The sequence below is a fragment of the Papio anubis genome, unplaced genomic scaffold (genome assembly GCF_008728515.1).
Source record: "Papio anubis isolate 15944 unplaced genomic scaffold, Panubis1.0 scaffold344, whole genome shotgun sequence".
Taxonomy (NCBI): Eukaryota; Metazoa; Chordata; class Mammalia; order Primates; family Cercopithecidae; genus Papio; species Papio anubis.
This window is the reverse complement of record NW_022163575.1, coordinates 1-15,949: the sequence shown is the minus strand read 5'-3', so window position 1 is coordinate 15,949 and position 15,949 is coordinate 1. Positions and strand designations below refer to the sequence as shown.

At 50.9% G+C, this 15,949-nt stretch overlaps 1 protein-coding gene across 2 annotated transcripts in view; it reads left to right on the top strand.

Moving 5' to 3' along the window:
• The window catches only part of LOC101003243 (integrin alpha-3), a 33,825-nt gene extending 24,399 nt beyond the window's left edge, over positions 1 to 9,426 (top strand). The window contains exons 23-26 of one of the 2 annotated variants that reach the window (XM_003912725.5): positions 411 to 509; positions 6,741 to 6,866; positions 7,222 to 7,363; positions 8,101 to 9,426. In XM_003912725.5, coding sequence (XP_003912774.1) covers positions 411 to 509; positions 6,741 to 6,866; positions 7,222 to 7,332 — 336 coding nt within the window. In that variant the 3' untranslated portion in view covers positions 7,333 to 7,363; positions 8,101 to 9,426. The remainder of the gene's footprint in view (positions 1 to 410; positions 510 to 6,740; positions 6,867 to 7,221; positions 7,364 to 8,100) is intronic. The other variant, XM_009190204.4, reaches the window with a different exon arrangement.
• Positions 9,427 to 15,949: the final 6,523 nt, after the last annotated feature.

The following is a 15,949-nucleotide window of genomic DNA, read 5'->3' as shown; positions in this document are numbered from 1 at the left end:
TCTTTTCAACTTGGCGGGCCACAGAGTTTCTGTTGCAACTACTCAGTATTGCCAGTGCACCACACAAACAGACATAGACAAATGAATGGGCGTGGCTGTGCGCCAGAAATACTTCATTTACAACAGCAGGTGCCAGGCCAGATTTAGCCCACGGGCCTGACCTAGACTGTGACCTTCATTGTTTCGGTTGTCCCCAGCATCCAGCACAGGACCTGACGCACAAATGAATGAACAAATAAATGAATGATGTGCGTTTGTGTGTGGAGGGGAGGCCTGGCTGACAGATCCTTTGGGGTTCTGTTTAAGGATGCTACCTGGTGGGAGGGTGATGGGGTGGGGATGCTTAGGGTTGGAGGGAGGCTCAGAGGAGTGTCAAATGTTCCTCTTGACCCACCCTACTCCCCATCCAGGATTACAGAGACTTTGACCGAGTCCGGGTAAATGGCTGGGCTACCCTGTTCCTCCGAACCAGTATCCCCACCATCAACATGGAGAATAAGACCACGTGGGTGAGTGCGCGTGTTCACTAGAACAGCAGGCTCCAGCCAGAGCTTGGGAGTACAGGGCATCTTTTAAGAGCACATTGACGCACTTCAGCCATGTGGTTCTCAATCTTGGCAGCACGATAAGAGTCATCTGGAGGAGTTCTGGTGTCTGGACTGCACCCAGAGCAATTAAACCTGAGTCCCTGGGAGTGGATTCCGGTATTGCTGTGTTTAAAGATCCCCCAAGTGATGCTAATGTGCAGCCAGGGCTGAGAACCACTGCATTAGCTTCTTTGATCTGCACATGTCTCCATGAAGAGTAGGGCTGGGATCGCTTCTCTATTTTATGGCTGAGAGACTGAGGCCTAGAGAGACTTGAGTGGCCTCCCCAAAGTGTCACAGCTTGTTGGGGGCTGGAACGTAGGCCTCCTGATTATCTCACCCATTGTCACATCCACTATGGACCTGTGAGCTTCTGGCCATAGGCAATATGTATATATAGAGAGAAAGGCAGGACATTTAGGCAGAACAGAGGGAAGTTCGACCGTGAGAATCTGGTCAGTATTAACAGATGATATCATCATCTACATGGCAGAAAAGATAATCAATGAAAAAGCTATTATTTTATTTTATTTTGCTTCAGAGACAGGGTGTCACTCTGTTGCCCCAGCTGGAATGCAGTGGTGTAGCCCCAAAATCCTGGGCTCAAGAAATCCTCCCACTTCAGCTTACTGAGTAGCTGAGACTACAGCCATGTGCCACGATGCCCAGCTAATTTTATTTATTTATTTAGAGACAGAGTCTCGCCCTGTGGCCAGGATGGAATGCAGTGTTGCAATCACTGCAAGCTCCACCTCCCTGGTTCATGCCATTCTCCTGCCTTAGCCTCCTGAGTAGTTGGGACTACAGGCGCCACCACCATGCCCGGCTAATTTTTGTATTTTTAGTAGAGATGGGGTTTCACCGTGTTAGCCAGGATGGTCTCAATCTCCTGACCTCATGATCCACCCGCCTCGGCCTCCCAAAGTGCTGGGATTACAGGCATGAACCACCGCGCCTGGCCTAATTTTTTATTTTTGGTAGAGATGAGGTCTCACTGTGTTGCCCAGGCTGGTCTTGAACTCCTGGTCTCAAGTAGTCCTCCCACCTCAGCCTCCCAAAACACTGGAATTACACCGGCCCAAAAAGCTATTAGACCCAATAAGAGAATTCAGGAAGTCCAAGAAGTCAAAAACAAGATCAAAATACCCAAACCCCTTAGGTTTCCTACATGCTATAGCAATAACCAATCAAAAGTATAGTTGAAAAGATCCCATTCAAATTCATCAGAAAAGTGATAGAGCATCTAGGAATAAATACAACAAGAAATGTGCAACAAAAACTTGAGTAATGGTTAGAAAAAAGTTAGTATTGTATTATCAAGTTGTCAGATCTTCCCACTCAAATTATTCCAGTCTCAGTAAGATTCAGGAAACTTAAAAAAGAAGTTCCCAAACTTGAATCTGAGTTGCATCTAGAAGAATAAATATAAAATTGCTAATAATTTGTTGTTAAAGGATGTAAGTGAAGATATGTGGGAGATACTTACAGGGAGATGAATACAGGGTTGGCTATGTACATTATTGTACATTTCCTAAGATAAATTATTGTAGTATAGAAGAGGTAGAAGAAGGGCCAGAAAGATCAGTGGAACAAAATAGAACTTTATGATACAGATGGCATTTTTAATCCATGGAGAAAGGTAGATTATTAAGTAGTGTTGGGAGAACCCATTTGGAAAATAAAGACAAACCTCTACCTCACACCATAAACAAAAATACAGAGTTAGATTAAAAAAAAAAAAAAAATATATATATATATATATATATATTTATATATATATATATATTTTTTTTTTTTTTTGGGATGGAGTCTCGCTCTGTCGCCCAGGCTGGAGTGCAGTGGCCGGATCTCAGCTCACTGCAAGCTCCACCTCCCGGGTTCATGCCATTCTCCTGCCTCAGCCTCCGGAGTAGCTGGGACTACAGGCGCCCGCCACCTCGCCCGGCTAGTTTTTTGTATTTTTTTAGTAGAGACGGGGTTTCACCAGGTTAGCCAGGATGGTCTCGATCTCCTGACCTCGTGATCCGCCTGTCTCAGCCTCCCAAAGTGCTGGGATTACAGGCTTGAGCCACCGCACCCGGCCTTAGATTAAGTATTTACATGTAGCAAATTAAAACCTAATATGCGAGGATACAATATAGAGAACACTTTAATATAACTTTTAATTACGGAAAGAGTGAGCTATAAACCCAGAAGTCACAGGAAAATTTTGATAAATTAGACTCTGTGAAAATTTAAATCTGTATATAGCAAAAAGATAGTAAAGAACTAAAAGGGGCTGGGCACGGTGGCTCATGCTTGTAATACCAGCACTTTGGAGACTGAGGCAGGCAGATTGCTTGAGCCCAGGAGTTCCACACCAGCCTGGGCAACACGGTGAGACCTTATCTCTACAAATAAAAACAAAAATTAGCTGGGTGTGGTGATGCGTACCTGTAGTCCCAGCTACTTGGGAGGTTGAGGCAGGAGAATCGCTTGAGCTCAGGAGGTTGAGGCTGCAGTGAGCCATGATCATGCCACTGTACTCCAGCCTGGGTGACAGAGTGAGACCTTGCCTCAAAAAAAAGTAAAAAAGAAACTAAATGGGCAAATGATATACTGCTTTTTAAAAATGTTTACAGCATATATGACAAAAAATTGATATGTATTTTTTAATATATAAAGGATATCAATAGGCGGCATACATGGGGTGAAATACAAATGTTCATCTTGCTCATAAAGAAATATAAATCATAACAACAAGATTTTTCTTGCCTATCAGATTGGGAAATATTTTTAAAATTAATGCTGGCCAGGCGCTGTGGCTCACACCTGTAATGCCAGCACTTTGGGAGGCCAAGGCGGGTGGATCATTTGAGGTCAGTTCGAGACTAGCCTGGGCAACATGGTGAAACCCCATCTCTATTAAAAATACAAAAATTAGCTGGGCGTGGTGGTGCATGCCTGTAATCCTAGCTACTCAGCAGGCTGAGGCAGAAGAGTCGCTTGAACCTAGGAGATAAATGTAGTGAGCCAAGATCGCTCCACTGCACTCCAGCCTGGGTGACAGAGTGAGACTCTGTCTCAACAACAACAAAAAAAGAATAATGCTGTCTGATGCTGATGAGGTGGAGGGAAATGCTATTGACTTGGATGATGAATTGGTAGATCCTTTTAGGAGATGAAGTTTTCAATGTCTATTAAAATTTAAAGTGCCCATTTCCTTAGATCCAGCACATGAGAATATATTGTAAGGAGCTAATAGGACGAGTATACAGAGATAAATATATGGGGATATTTTCGAGAATTATTTATAATGGCAGAAAACTGGAAACAATCTAAATGTCTTTCAGTAGGAGATTGGTTCAATAAATTATGGTACATTTCCTTCAATGACTATGCAGTCCTCAGAAGAGATTAGGCTGATCATTATCAATTGACCTGAAAAGATGATGCTATTAAGTGAAAAAAACAGGTCGCTGGCTAGGCATGGTGGCTCGTGCCTGTAATCCTAATACTTTGGGAGGCCAAGGTAGGAAGATCACTTGAGCCTAGGAGTTTGAGGCTATCCTGGGTAACAAAGTGAGACCCATCTCTACAAAAAAAAAAAAAAAAAATCTAGAAATGATCTGGAAGTGGTGGCACATGGTCCCAGCTACACTGGAGGCTGAGGCAGGAGAATCACTTGAGCCCAGGAGGTGGAGTCTCCAGTGAGTCATGTTTGTATTACTGCACTCCAGCCTGAGCAACACAGTGAGACCGTGTCTTAAAAAGAAAAGAAAGAGGCTGGATGTGGTGGCTCACGCCTGTAATCCCAGCACTTTGGGAGGCTGAGGCGGGTGGGTCACCTGAGATCATGAGTTTGAGACCAGCCTGGCCAACGTGGTGAAACCCTGGCTCTACTAAAAATGCTGGGGTGGCAAGCGCCTGTAATTCCAGCTACTCGGGAGGCTGAGGTAGGAGAATTGCTTGAACCCAGGAGATGGAGGTTGCAGTGAGCCAATATCGTGCCACTGCACTCCAGCCTGGGCAACAGAAGCAAGAAGAAAGGAAGGAAGGAAGGAAGGAAGGAAGGAAGGAAGGAAGGAAGGAAGGAAGGAAGGAAGGAAGGAAGAGAGGGAGGGAGGGAGGGAGGTTGCTGAAGAGTGTATGTGGCATGATCCCATTTATGTAGATCATATTATTCCATATTTAAAACTATGCAAAGAGATTCACCAGAGATTACAGAGACAGTAATTTCTAGAGATTAAAATTACTGGGAACCAGCTGGGCATAGTGGCTCATGCCTGTAATCCCAGCACTTTGGGAGGTCGAGGTGAGTGGATCACTTGAGGTCGGGAGTTCAAGACCAGCCTGGCCAACATGGTGAAACCTGTCTCTAGTAAAAATACAAAAATTAGCCAGTTGTGGTGGTGGGCACCTATAATCCCAGTTACTCAGGAGGCTGAGGCAGGAAACTTGCTTGAGCCCAGGAGGCAGAGGTTGCAGTGAGCCGAGATTGTGCCACTGCCTGGGCAACAGAATGGAACTCTGTCTCAAAAAAATATATATAGTATATATTTATAATATATATCAGATATATATTATATATTTATAATATAAAATATATACTATATATTTAATATATATTAATGTTTAATATATATTTAATATATATTATTTAATAATATATTAAACATATTTATATTTAATAATATATTAAATATATTTATAATACATCATATATATTGTATATTTATAATATATATATAAGATATATATTATATATCTAACTGGGAACCTTTAGTTTTCTTTATATCATCTGTATTTTTAAAAAAATCATCAACATAATTTTAAAAGAAGTGAAAATCATGTATAGTCAGAACAAACACGGCTGGGTGCAGTGACTCACACCTGTAATCCCAGCACTTTGAGAGGCCAAGGCAGGTGGATCACCTGAGGTCAGGAGTTTGAGACCAGCCTGGTCAACATGGTGAAACCCCATCTTTACTGAAAATACAAAAATTAAATGGGCATGGTGGTGCATGCCTGTAATTCCAGCTACTTGGGAGGCTGCGGCAGGAGAATTGCTTGAAGCTGGGAGGAGGTGGTTGCAGTGAGCCGAGGTTGCGCCACTGCACTCCAGCCTGGGCAACAGAGCAAAACTCCATCTCAAAAACAAACAAACAAAAACAACTCATATACATACACATCCATATTTATCTCCATTGTAGGGGAAGAAAAAGAATGGGACTATCGGCCAGGCACGGTGGCTCACGCCTGTAATCCCAGCACTTTGGGAGGCCGAGGTGGGCGGATCGCCTGAGGTCGGGTGTTCAAGACCAGCCTGACCAACATGGTGAAACCCCGTCTCTACTAAAAGTACAAAATTAGCCGGGCATGGTGGTGCACGCATGTAATCCCAGCTATTCTGGAGGCTGAGGCAGGAGAATCACTTGAACTTGGGAGGCGGAGCTCGTGGTGAGCCGAGATTGCGCCTGGGCAACAGAGCGAGACTAAAAAAAAAAAAAAAAAAGAATGGGACTATATGCTATGAATTCTTTGTGGGGTTTTTTTGGTGAATATTTATGGAGTGCTTGCTGTGTAGCAGGTGTTGCTGTAAGCAGTTTTCATATATCAAACACATTTAATTCTCCCCAGCAACCTATGAGATAGGTATTATTCCCATTTTACAGATGAACAACAGAGAGGTTAAGTAACTTGCCAAGGTCACACAGCTCGTGAATAGCAAAGCTGGGCTAGAACCCAGGTAGTCTGGCTCCAGCACCCCTGCATTTGGCCGTTCTGCTGTTCTATGAGGTAGGCATTATGATCCCCCTCATCAGATAGCAGAAAGCATGAGATTCAGAGGGGTGCAATTACTTGTCCAAGGTCACACAGCTCGTCAGGGAAGGAGCTGGTATCCAGGCCTAGAGGTGTAGGTCACGCACTCAGACTCCAGGCCACCTCCCAGATCTGAGGCTGCTCCTCTGGAGTCAAGTCTGTGCCTGGGAGAAGCAGGAAGGACCACTGGACCTACCGTTAGTGGGGCAGGCAGAGACTTTTTCCAGTCCCAGGCTGCCCCCTACTGGCAGCAGGACAAACAGCAGGTGCCTGGGCCCAGCTGGGATAGGAAGGGGGAGGATGGGCCTAAGCGGGCCTAAGGAGGGCTGAGTCCTCCTCTCCCTTCTGCAGTTCTCCGTGGACATTGACTCGGAGCTGGTGGAGGAGCTGCCGGCTGAGATCGAGCTGTGGCTGGTGCTGGTGGCCGTGGGTGCGGGGCTGCTGCTTCTGGGGCTGATCATTCTGCTGCTGTGGAAGGTTAGTAGCCCAGCCCCACTCCCGCTCCGGGACCTTCACCAGCACACTCACCAGCCCTTCCTCCAACCCACCTCTCACCATCCCGGTCCTCCCTTCCATCTCACCGCCGCCCTTCCTCCCTGTCCTCTTCACCTTCTCCCACCAGCTTACAGGCTCACCCCCGGCCTGGGTTAGTGGGGGAAGCTGCAAGCTGGAAAGGGGGACCCAGGAGCTCTGGCTTCTGACCACACGACCAAGCTGGGACTGAGCCCCAGCCCCCAGGCTCCCCAGCCCTAAGCCCCAGTCCACGAGTGCTGCTGGTGAGGACAGCGCAGCGCCCCCCTGATGGCCCATCCCCACCTCCTCCCCTCCGCAGTGCGGCTTCTTCAAGCGAGCCCGCACTCGCGCCCTGTATGAAGCTAAGAGGCAGAAGGCGGAGATGAAGAGCCAGCCGTCAGAGACAGAGAGGCTGACCGACGACTACTGAGGGGGCAGCCCCCCATCCCCGGCCCACCTGGGTAACACGGCCTCCGGGCCCCCTTCCCCGAGCCCCACAGCTGGCCGGGCCTCTGACTCTGTCCTGTCCGCTCCTCTTCCCTTATGGGCCTGTTCTGACCTCATTCTGTCCCCACCACCACCTCAAAGATCAGGCCACTCTGACTCTCCCTCCAGCCCCCTGGTCTGGCTTTCATCAGCCTCCCCCTGAGCCCCTTGGTGACTTGGGACCCCTTCAGGGAGCCATAAAACCCTCTCTGTGATGACCTTGCTTTCTGGGGATTGGAACAAGGTCAAGGGCAAGGCCAGGCCCCATCTCTAAACCACAGGCATGTCCAGAATAATTCTACACTCGCATTTCCACCCCTAGGGAAGGAGGGGAGCAGTAGAGACCCTCCTCCTGGGAACTAGCCTGTTTCCTCCTGAGCAGCCCTTCCAGGATAACAAGTGGACCCACTCCCAACATTGTGATTAGCGTAGACTGCCAGTCTTCCTGGCCATTCCATCCACTGTCTCTGCGGCTGCCCTCCGTCTCCATCTGCCTCTTCCTCTCCTCTCTGCCTTCCTCAACTCCTCCTTCCTCTGGGGCCTGGGGTGGAGAAACTCGTTCTCCGTATCTCAGTGCAGGGAGATGGGATGTGTTCCGTCAAGAGTTCTGGCTTTGAGGAGTTCTGGGTGGGAGGGGGAGAGGCCTGGCACTCCTTCCTGGCGGCTCAAACTCTGGATGCTAATGTTCTTTCTCTTCTCCCTCCAACTCCAGTGTGACTTCTTTAAGAGGACCCGCTATTACCAGATCATGCCCAAGTACCACGCGGTGCGGATCCGGGAGGAGGAGCGCTACCCACCTCCAGGGAGCACCCTACCCACCAAGAAGCACTGGGTGACCAGCTGGCAGACTCGGGACCGATACTACTGACATCCTCCCTGATCCCGCCCCCTCCTCCCCAGTGTCCCCTTTTTTCCTATTTATCATAAGTTATGCCTCTGACAGTCCACAGGAGCCATCGCCTTTGGCTGGCAGCGGCAGGCTTAGGCACATACACCTCGTCAAGTGCACGCACATACTGTCTGGCCCTGGGGATCTCCCTGCAGGAGGGCCAGCGCTGTGGACCTTACAAGGCCGAGCACACTGCGGTCCTGTGCCCTAGACACACGTGGGGCCCACTGCTTGTGGACTGTGCTGGCACATCATGGATGGTGCATGGGCTCGCCGTGTCTCAGCCTCTGCCTGCGCCAAAACAAGCCAAAGAGCTTCCGGCCCGAGCCGGGAGGAAAAGGCCCCTGCAATGTGGTGACACTTCCCCCTTTCACACTGGATCCATCTTGAGCCACAGTCACTGGATTGACTTTGCTGTCAAAACTACTGACAGGGAGCAGCCCCCCGAGCCCCGGCTGGTGGGCCCCCACTGCCACCCATGCCAGAGAGCCGGGGTCCTGCCTAAGGTTGTCCATGGGGGCATGCTCTACCCAACAGCAAAGGAACTAGAAAGAAGGTCCCAGAACGGCTTTCGTTCCTGCATCTCTGTGAAGCCTCTCTCCTTGGCCACAGACTGAACTCGCAGGGAGTGCAGTCGGAACGAACAAAGACAGGCAAATGGCGAGGTAGCCTGGGCTCGCTGTGCTGGGACTGCCCTGGGGGCACGGCGGAGCCGCCACAGAGAGGAGGGGACCAATTCTGGGCCAGACAGATGTTGGGAGGATACAGAGGAGATGCCACTTCTGATTCACCACTACCAGCCAGCCTCAGAAGGCCCCAGAGAGACCCTACAAGACCACGGAGGGAGCGACGCTTGAATGTAGAACAGGCAGCTGGCCATGCACTGGGGTCCTAGAGGTGGAGTTCTTAGCTATCCTTGGCTTTCAGAGCCAGCCTGGCTCTGTCCCCTCCCCCATGGGCTGTGTCCTAAGGCCCATTTGAGAAGCTAAGGCTAGTTCCAGAAAACCTTTCCTGACCCCTGCCTGTTGGCAGGCCCACCCCCCGCCCCTTCCATGGTACTGTAGCAGGGGAGTGCTCTCCCCCTCCTCGTGCCTTCTTTGTACATAGGCTTCTCACGGCGACCAATAAACAGCTCCCAGTTTGTATGCAGCTGCATCTGCTTCCACCCACTCCCCAGCCTTTACCAACCCCGGGTCAATGGATGATGATATCATCCAGCCAACACCTAGGTAGATGAAGCCAGGTCTGGGGACTTGCGGGTTTGAGGGTAAAGATTGATGGAGGTGACCGGGTGCAGTGGCTCATGCCTGTAATCCCAGCACTTTGGGAGGCCAAGGTATGTGGATCACGTGAGGCCAGGAGTTCGAGACCAGCCTGGCCAACATGGCGAAACCCTGTCTCTACTAAAAATACAAAAGTTAGCTGGGTGCAGTGGCACATGCCTATAATCCCAGCTACTTGGGAGGCTGAAGTAGGAGAATCACTTGAACCCAGGAGGCAGAGGTTGCAGTGAGCCAAGATCGTGCCACTGCACTCCAGCTTGGACGACAGAGCAAGACTCCATCTCAAAGAAAGAAAAAAAAAGATTGATGGAGGTGACGCCGGCCCCTGCTCTCAGAAATCCTCCCATCTAAGAGTCTGTCATGAGGGGTGAGCCCTGGGGGACCTGGATGGAACCCAGAACGCCTTCTTGGAGGACAGTGTGCTGACCCTGGAGAGGAACAGGCAGGCGGAGGTGGCAGCATGCAGGGTCAGGAAGAGGCAAAAGCTACTCAGCTATAGGAAGAGGCAGTCCTGGCAGGCTGTGGAGGGAGGCTGGGTGAAAGGGTGGAGGGAGGAGAGCCCTCAGTCGGGCTGAATTCAGGTAAGAGACTGCTTTTCTGTCTTGGTTTCTCCACAACCACCACCAGGCGCCAAGAAGAGATCAGAAGGTAAACCACTGATCCAAGGCTGCAGAGACTGAACTGACACAATGTTCAGCCTCCAGGAGCTGAGAGCTCTGGTCTTTTGGAAGCTCCTTGGGAGTGTCTGAGCGCCTGGCTTACAGGGCCACAGCATGTGGATCAAGCCTTCGCTTTGCTTCCTGCCATGTCCTGGGTTCCCAAAGCAGCTTCCTCCTCTGCCCTCGGTTTGTCCCCTCCACACAGGCCTGGGGAATGGAGTAAGGCCGTTCCCCCTGTGACCTCTGTGAGCTGGAGCGTGGCCTAGGTCCTTCTGTTAATTTTCCTCAAGGCTGTGAACTTTGGTAAGACTTCACTGGAGGCTGGAAATTGCTACCCAGAGAAGCCCAGAGGTAGAAGCCAGGTCAGATATGCTCACAGCTCACAGACCCAGGCTGTTCTGGGAGGCCCACCTGATGCCTGGGTGCCTCCCAGCCTCCTCGTGGTGGCAGCTGTCTGCCCCACCTCCCTCCACCAGTGCTCAGCTCACAACAGGGTTCGGGGCCCAATGTGTGCCCCTTTCCCCCTCCTCATTTTCTGTGCCTGGATTTGCCCCTTCCCAGGGTGACTGACAATGGAATGTCCACTTTCCCCAGGAAAACCGTAGCCCCTACCCGGAGCTGCCAGGCTCTCAGAACCCAGTGAGTGGAGACGACACTTTATTTTCTAGAATCTGGGATCCACTTCTTTGGGCATAACACGTGTGCGTTGTCAAAGCTCGGCCCAGTCTTGTGCTTACAGCCACTTACTGCTTAAGACAGGGGTGTTTACACATTCCTCTGGCCAGTTTCACAGACCCCCCAGTCTCCTGTCAGCCACTGCTTGAGGAAGACCACACACACACACACACACACACACACACACACACTCTTGAGGATAAGTCATTTTCAGAACTAGCGTAAGCTACATATTATGAAAGAAACATAACTGGCAGAGATGTAGCAATGCCCGCTGTAAAAGAACCCTCTGCAATGCCAAGTTTTTTGAGCTCCTTGGAGAGTCCCCCACCAACCCATGTTACACATATAGTGGGAGATTTGGGAATCGGGGGGCAGGGTGCGGTTTACCTCAGCATCACCTAACTAAACTTGACTATGATGTACCACATCACACCACTGTTGTTAGCACCCTGCAGCAGGCTCTGCAGAAGGAATTCTTATCCAAGCACAGAGCCCACATTGTGGAAGTCCAGCCTAAGGTGAGGGTCATGGGAAATCTCTTTCCCTCTCCTACACCTAGCCTTAGAGGCCATGGTCTTTTCCTTGTTACTTTAATTTTGACAATAACAGCAATAGCTACCATTTATTGCTAGGCACAGAAATAGGCCTCTTTTTTTTGAGACAGGGTCTCACTCTGTCACCCAGATTGCAGTGCCATGGCATGATCATGGCTCTGGTTCACTGCAGCCTTGACCTCCTGGGCTCAAGCAATCTTCCTACTTCAGCCTCCCAAGTAGCTGGTACTATAGGTACCTGCCACCACACTCAGTTAATTTTATATTTTTTGTAGAGACAAGATCTTGCTATGCTGCCCAGGCTGGTCTCAAACTCCTGGACTCAAGCAATCCTCGTACCTCAGCCTCCCAAAGTGAGGGCCAGGTTTTTTGTATGTAATATTCTATATATTCTTCTGTGTACTTGAAAACTGCACTCACCAGCATCATCAATCACGTCCTAATTGCTAGCCCACTGGATGTTTGGTGGTTCTCTGGAATATCTCTGTGGTATGCTCCCCTGCTCACCCTGTCTTCTTTTTCACCCTGTCCTCCCTACTACATGCTGAGCACTGCCTGATGCTGGAGATAGAGCAGTGAACAAGACAGATACAACACCTGCCCTGCCCTCATGGAGCTTAAAGTCTAGCAGGAAAACAGATCAGTCAGCAAACAATTTTCACTCAATTGATAAGAGCTACCATCAGCTCCTTTTAACCCCTCCTTCCTGGATTTGTCCAGGTAGCTTTCAGCCAATTCCTTTCCTCAAAAAGGTACCTGTTTCACGTGTCCTGATCTTTCCTTGTCCTCCCTTAAGGGGCCTTGTGGGTTCCCAGTCTGGATGACAGTGACCCAGACTACAAATATTTGCTAAGATCAGGAGATCTAAGGAGCCCTTGAAGGGAGCCTATGACCCAGCTTAGTAAGATCAGGGAAGGCTTCCAGGAGGAAGGGATGCCTAAGCAGCTGAGACCTGAAGAATGGGCAGGTGAAGCTGGGAAGAAAGAATGATCCAGACAGAAGAGGTGCATTTGCAGTGGCTTAGAGATTAGAGGCTGGTTCAAGGCAGCAGACAGGTATGGCTGGGAGCTGCGTGGGGGAATGGAGAGAGAGGAGTCTGGAGAATTAAGCAAAAGCCAATTGTGTGACAACTGGAAAGGCTCCGGTAAGAAGAAGAGAGCCATTGATGGCCAGGCACAGTGCCTCATACCTGTAATCCCTGCACTTTGGGAGGTTGAGGTGGGCAGATCACTTGAGTTCAGGAGTTCAAGACCAGCCTGGCCAACATGGTGAAACCCTGTCTCTACTAATATTACAAAAATTAGCCAGGTGTGGTAGTACACGCCTGTTATCCCAGCTACTTGGAAGGCTGAGACAGGAGAATCGCTTGAACCTGGGAAGAGGAGTTTGCAGTGAGCCAGGGTTGTGCCACTGCACTCCAGCTTGGACGACAGAGTGAGACTCCATCTGGAAAAAAAAAAAAAATAGCCCATTGAAAGGCTGTGAGCAAGGAAGTAATAAGGTCAGATTTGCAGTTGAGAATGATCCGAGTCTTGGCTTTCTTATCTATGAAATGAGGCTAAGAATAATAAAATAGAGAATTAAATGAGATAATGTCTGCAGACAGTGCCTGGCATATAGCTTATTATTCTTCCAGCTAAGAGGCCCTTCCATTTGTGAAGTTTGTGAGGTCTGTATTACAATCATATTCAGTTATAGCTAATTATTTACTTATGTAGCTATCTCTGAAACGTAGAAATGAAATCATTGAGGAAAAAAGCCATTTCTTGATCCTGTCTGTGTTCCCTGTTCCCAGCAGAAAGCCTAACACATTTTAGGCTAATGTCACCGAGCAAAGAAAGCATCAAAGTGGCGGGTCGGGCCCTAAGCCCACGATCGGCCACAAGAGGGCGCATCACGTTTCCTCCAAGAGAAGCGGGGCTGCTGATGAAGGACGGGCTCCCGGCCCCCCAGAGACACTTCACCTCCTGGAATCTTGCTCTAAGGAAGCCCGGTGCGAAGGAGGTGGCTTTCTCAGGTGGTCGCGCTAGATGTCCAAGGCTTTATGTTCGGTCAGATGAGCTATATAATAAAATGAAAGTGTTAACTGGCATGGACGATAACTGCCGCCTCCACCGCCACTAGTCGTGACGGTTTTTACTCTGGATGTTTTTCAATTGGAAAAGCAAACTCCACCTTTTCCTGAGCCGCTTGGATCTTTGTGGAAGTGGGTGGGCTGCACATATACGGGACGGATTCGTATAGGCTTGCACCCTGGTTCCGAATTTTGCAAATATTCGCAGTCTGGGTCACTGTCATCCGGACTGGGAATCCCCAAGACCCGTTAAGGGAGGGCAGGTAAAGATGATGACAGGTGAAACAGGTACCTTTGAGTTGGAGGAAAGGGATTGGTTGAAAGCTACCTAGACAATTCTGGAAAGGAAGGGTTAAAAGGAGCCGGCGGGTGAAGGAGATGCAAGGAGATAGCGAGGGAAAGGCAGGCGTGGAAGAGGAAACGAAAGGGCTGGCGGGGCTCTGGGAAGGAAGGGGTTAACCCCGGCTTCGCCCCCGGGAGGAAAGGGACGCGTGAACACAGGGGAGGTGGGATCTCGGCGCAGCCTCCCCAAAACAACAGGCCGCTCAGGCAAAGCGTGGGTTAAGGGGGCGGGCCTGGAGGGAAGCCACGTGCCGGGGCGGAAAGCTATTGGTTCTCCCGGAGTTGTTTGTGAGTGGCCATTGGCGACGTCGAGGCGCCACGACGAGCCGATTGGCTGGGCCTTGGAGTGCTCGCCAGGGCAAGGGTAGGGAGGAGGCGGCCGAATCTCGTCGCTGGGCCGAACGGTGCGCGAGCGCTGCCAGCGCAGGGACCACAACCCGAGTCGCGGCCGCCGCAGCCATGCGCTGGGTCTGGGCGCTGCTCAAGAATGCGTCCCTGGCTGGGGCGCCCAAGTACATAGAGCACTTCAGCAAGTTCTCCCCGTCCCCGCTGTCCATGAAGCAGTTTCTGGACTTCGGTACGGAGTGGGCGGGAGGCGGCTGGCAGCGGAGGCCCGCGGGGCGCTGGGAGGGGCAGCCGGGGGCCAGGGGGGACGGAGGAGAAGAAAGGCCCCGAGTGACAGAGAAGGGTTGTTTGGAAAGGTACAGGCAGGAAAGAGTTAATGGGGAAGGAGGGACTGGCCGGGGCCTCTCGACTGGGCTGTTGATGGGAATGGGGGGGCACTTACAAGGACGGTCCCGAGGTTTCTTCCTCGGCTTCATGAGAGGTCTTGAAGAGTTAGGGGCAGTGAAGCTGCGATGTTACTACAGGAAGGGAGTAGGGTGGTATCCAGACGCTAAAAGGTTAATGGGAGTTGTCCTCATGACTGGAGGAGTAGGAGCCCCTCCTCCCACCAGAGGAAACTGGGGGTCTGTTGGTGGGAGTGAGGAGGCAGGGTTGAGAGGTGCAGCCGTCTGGAGAGAGACCTGGACTGGGCACGAAGGATCAGACACCCCTGGGCAGTGGGTGAGATTAAGCCAGGAGCAGTTGGGGAAGGGGGCTCTTTCAGAAGATGCCAGCGGGAGAGAGTGCCCTGACTGGTAGGCATCCACCCACAGAAGGAGCTGGACCCTAGCTGCCCCAGTAGGCAAGGACACTTGAAGATCAAATCTGTTCCGGCCTGGCAGCCTCTCCCGAGCTGGGCAGGGGCCCCAGGCACCGTGATGTGGACTCAAGCCGCCTATACCTCCCTTGGCTGCCCCAGGGTTGCTAGGTCAGGATCGCCCACTACCAGCATTCTGGGGGTGGCCCTGGGGCAGGAGGGAGGCTGTGCCAGTGTGGCGGCTGAAACGGGCATTGTGTGGGCCCTGTCTGTCTACGTGGTATTTCCATGGTGCCAGCTGGGAACTGCGGGTGGGGGGCAGTTTCTCAAGAGTTGAGTGGATAGTGCCTGGCTTGGGGTGCAGCTGCGTCAATGGTGCGACGGGAGCAGGGAGGTGGCAGCCGAGACACAGGGCACCTGTTCCTCAGGACTCATCTGCCTGCACCCCTGCCCTGTCTGAGTCTTGAGCCTCCTCCATGTAGGAAAGCCTCCTGGGCCCACTCCTAGCCCCCAGCCGCTGTCCCCACGAACTGCACCCTCATTACAGAAACACCACAGCTGTTGGGGGCTCACAGTACAGTTTGGTCAACTTGTAGTTTTATGGGAGAAACTGAGACCTTCAAAAGGATGATGGCGGCCGGGCGCGGTGGCTCAAGCCTGTAATCCCAGCACTTTGGGAGGCCGAGGCGGGTGGATCACAAGGTCAGGAGATCGAGACTATCCTGGCTAACACGGTGAAACCCCGTCTCTACTAAAAATACAAAAAAACTAGCCGGGCGCGGTAGCGGGCGCCTGTAGTCCCAGCTACTTGGGAGGCTGAGGCGGGAGAATGGCGTGAACCCGGGGGGCGGAGCTTGCAGTGAGCCGAGATCGCGCCACTGCACTCCAGCCTGGGAGACACAGTGAGACTCCGTCTCAAAAAAAAAAAAATAAAAAATAAA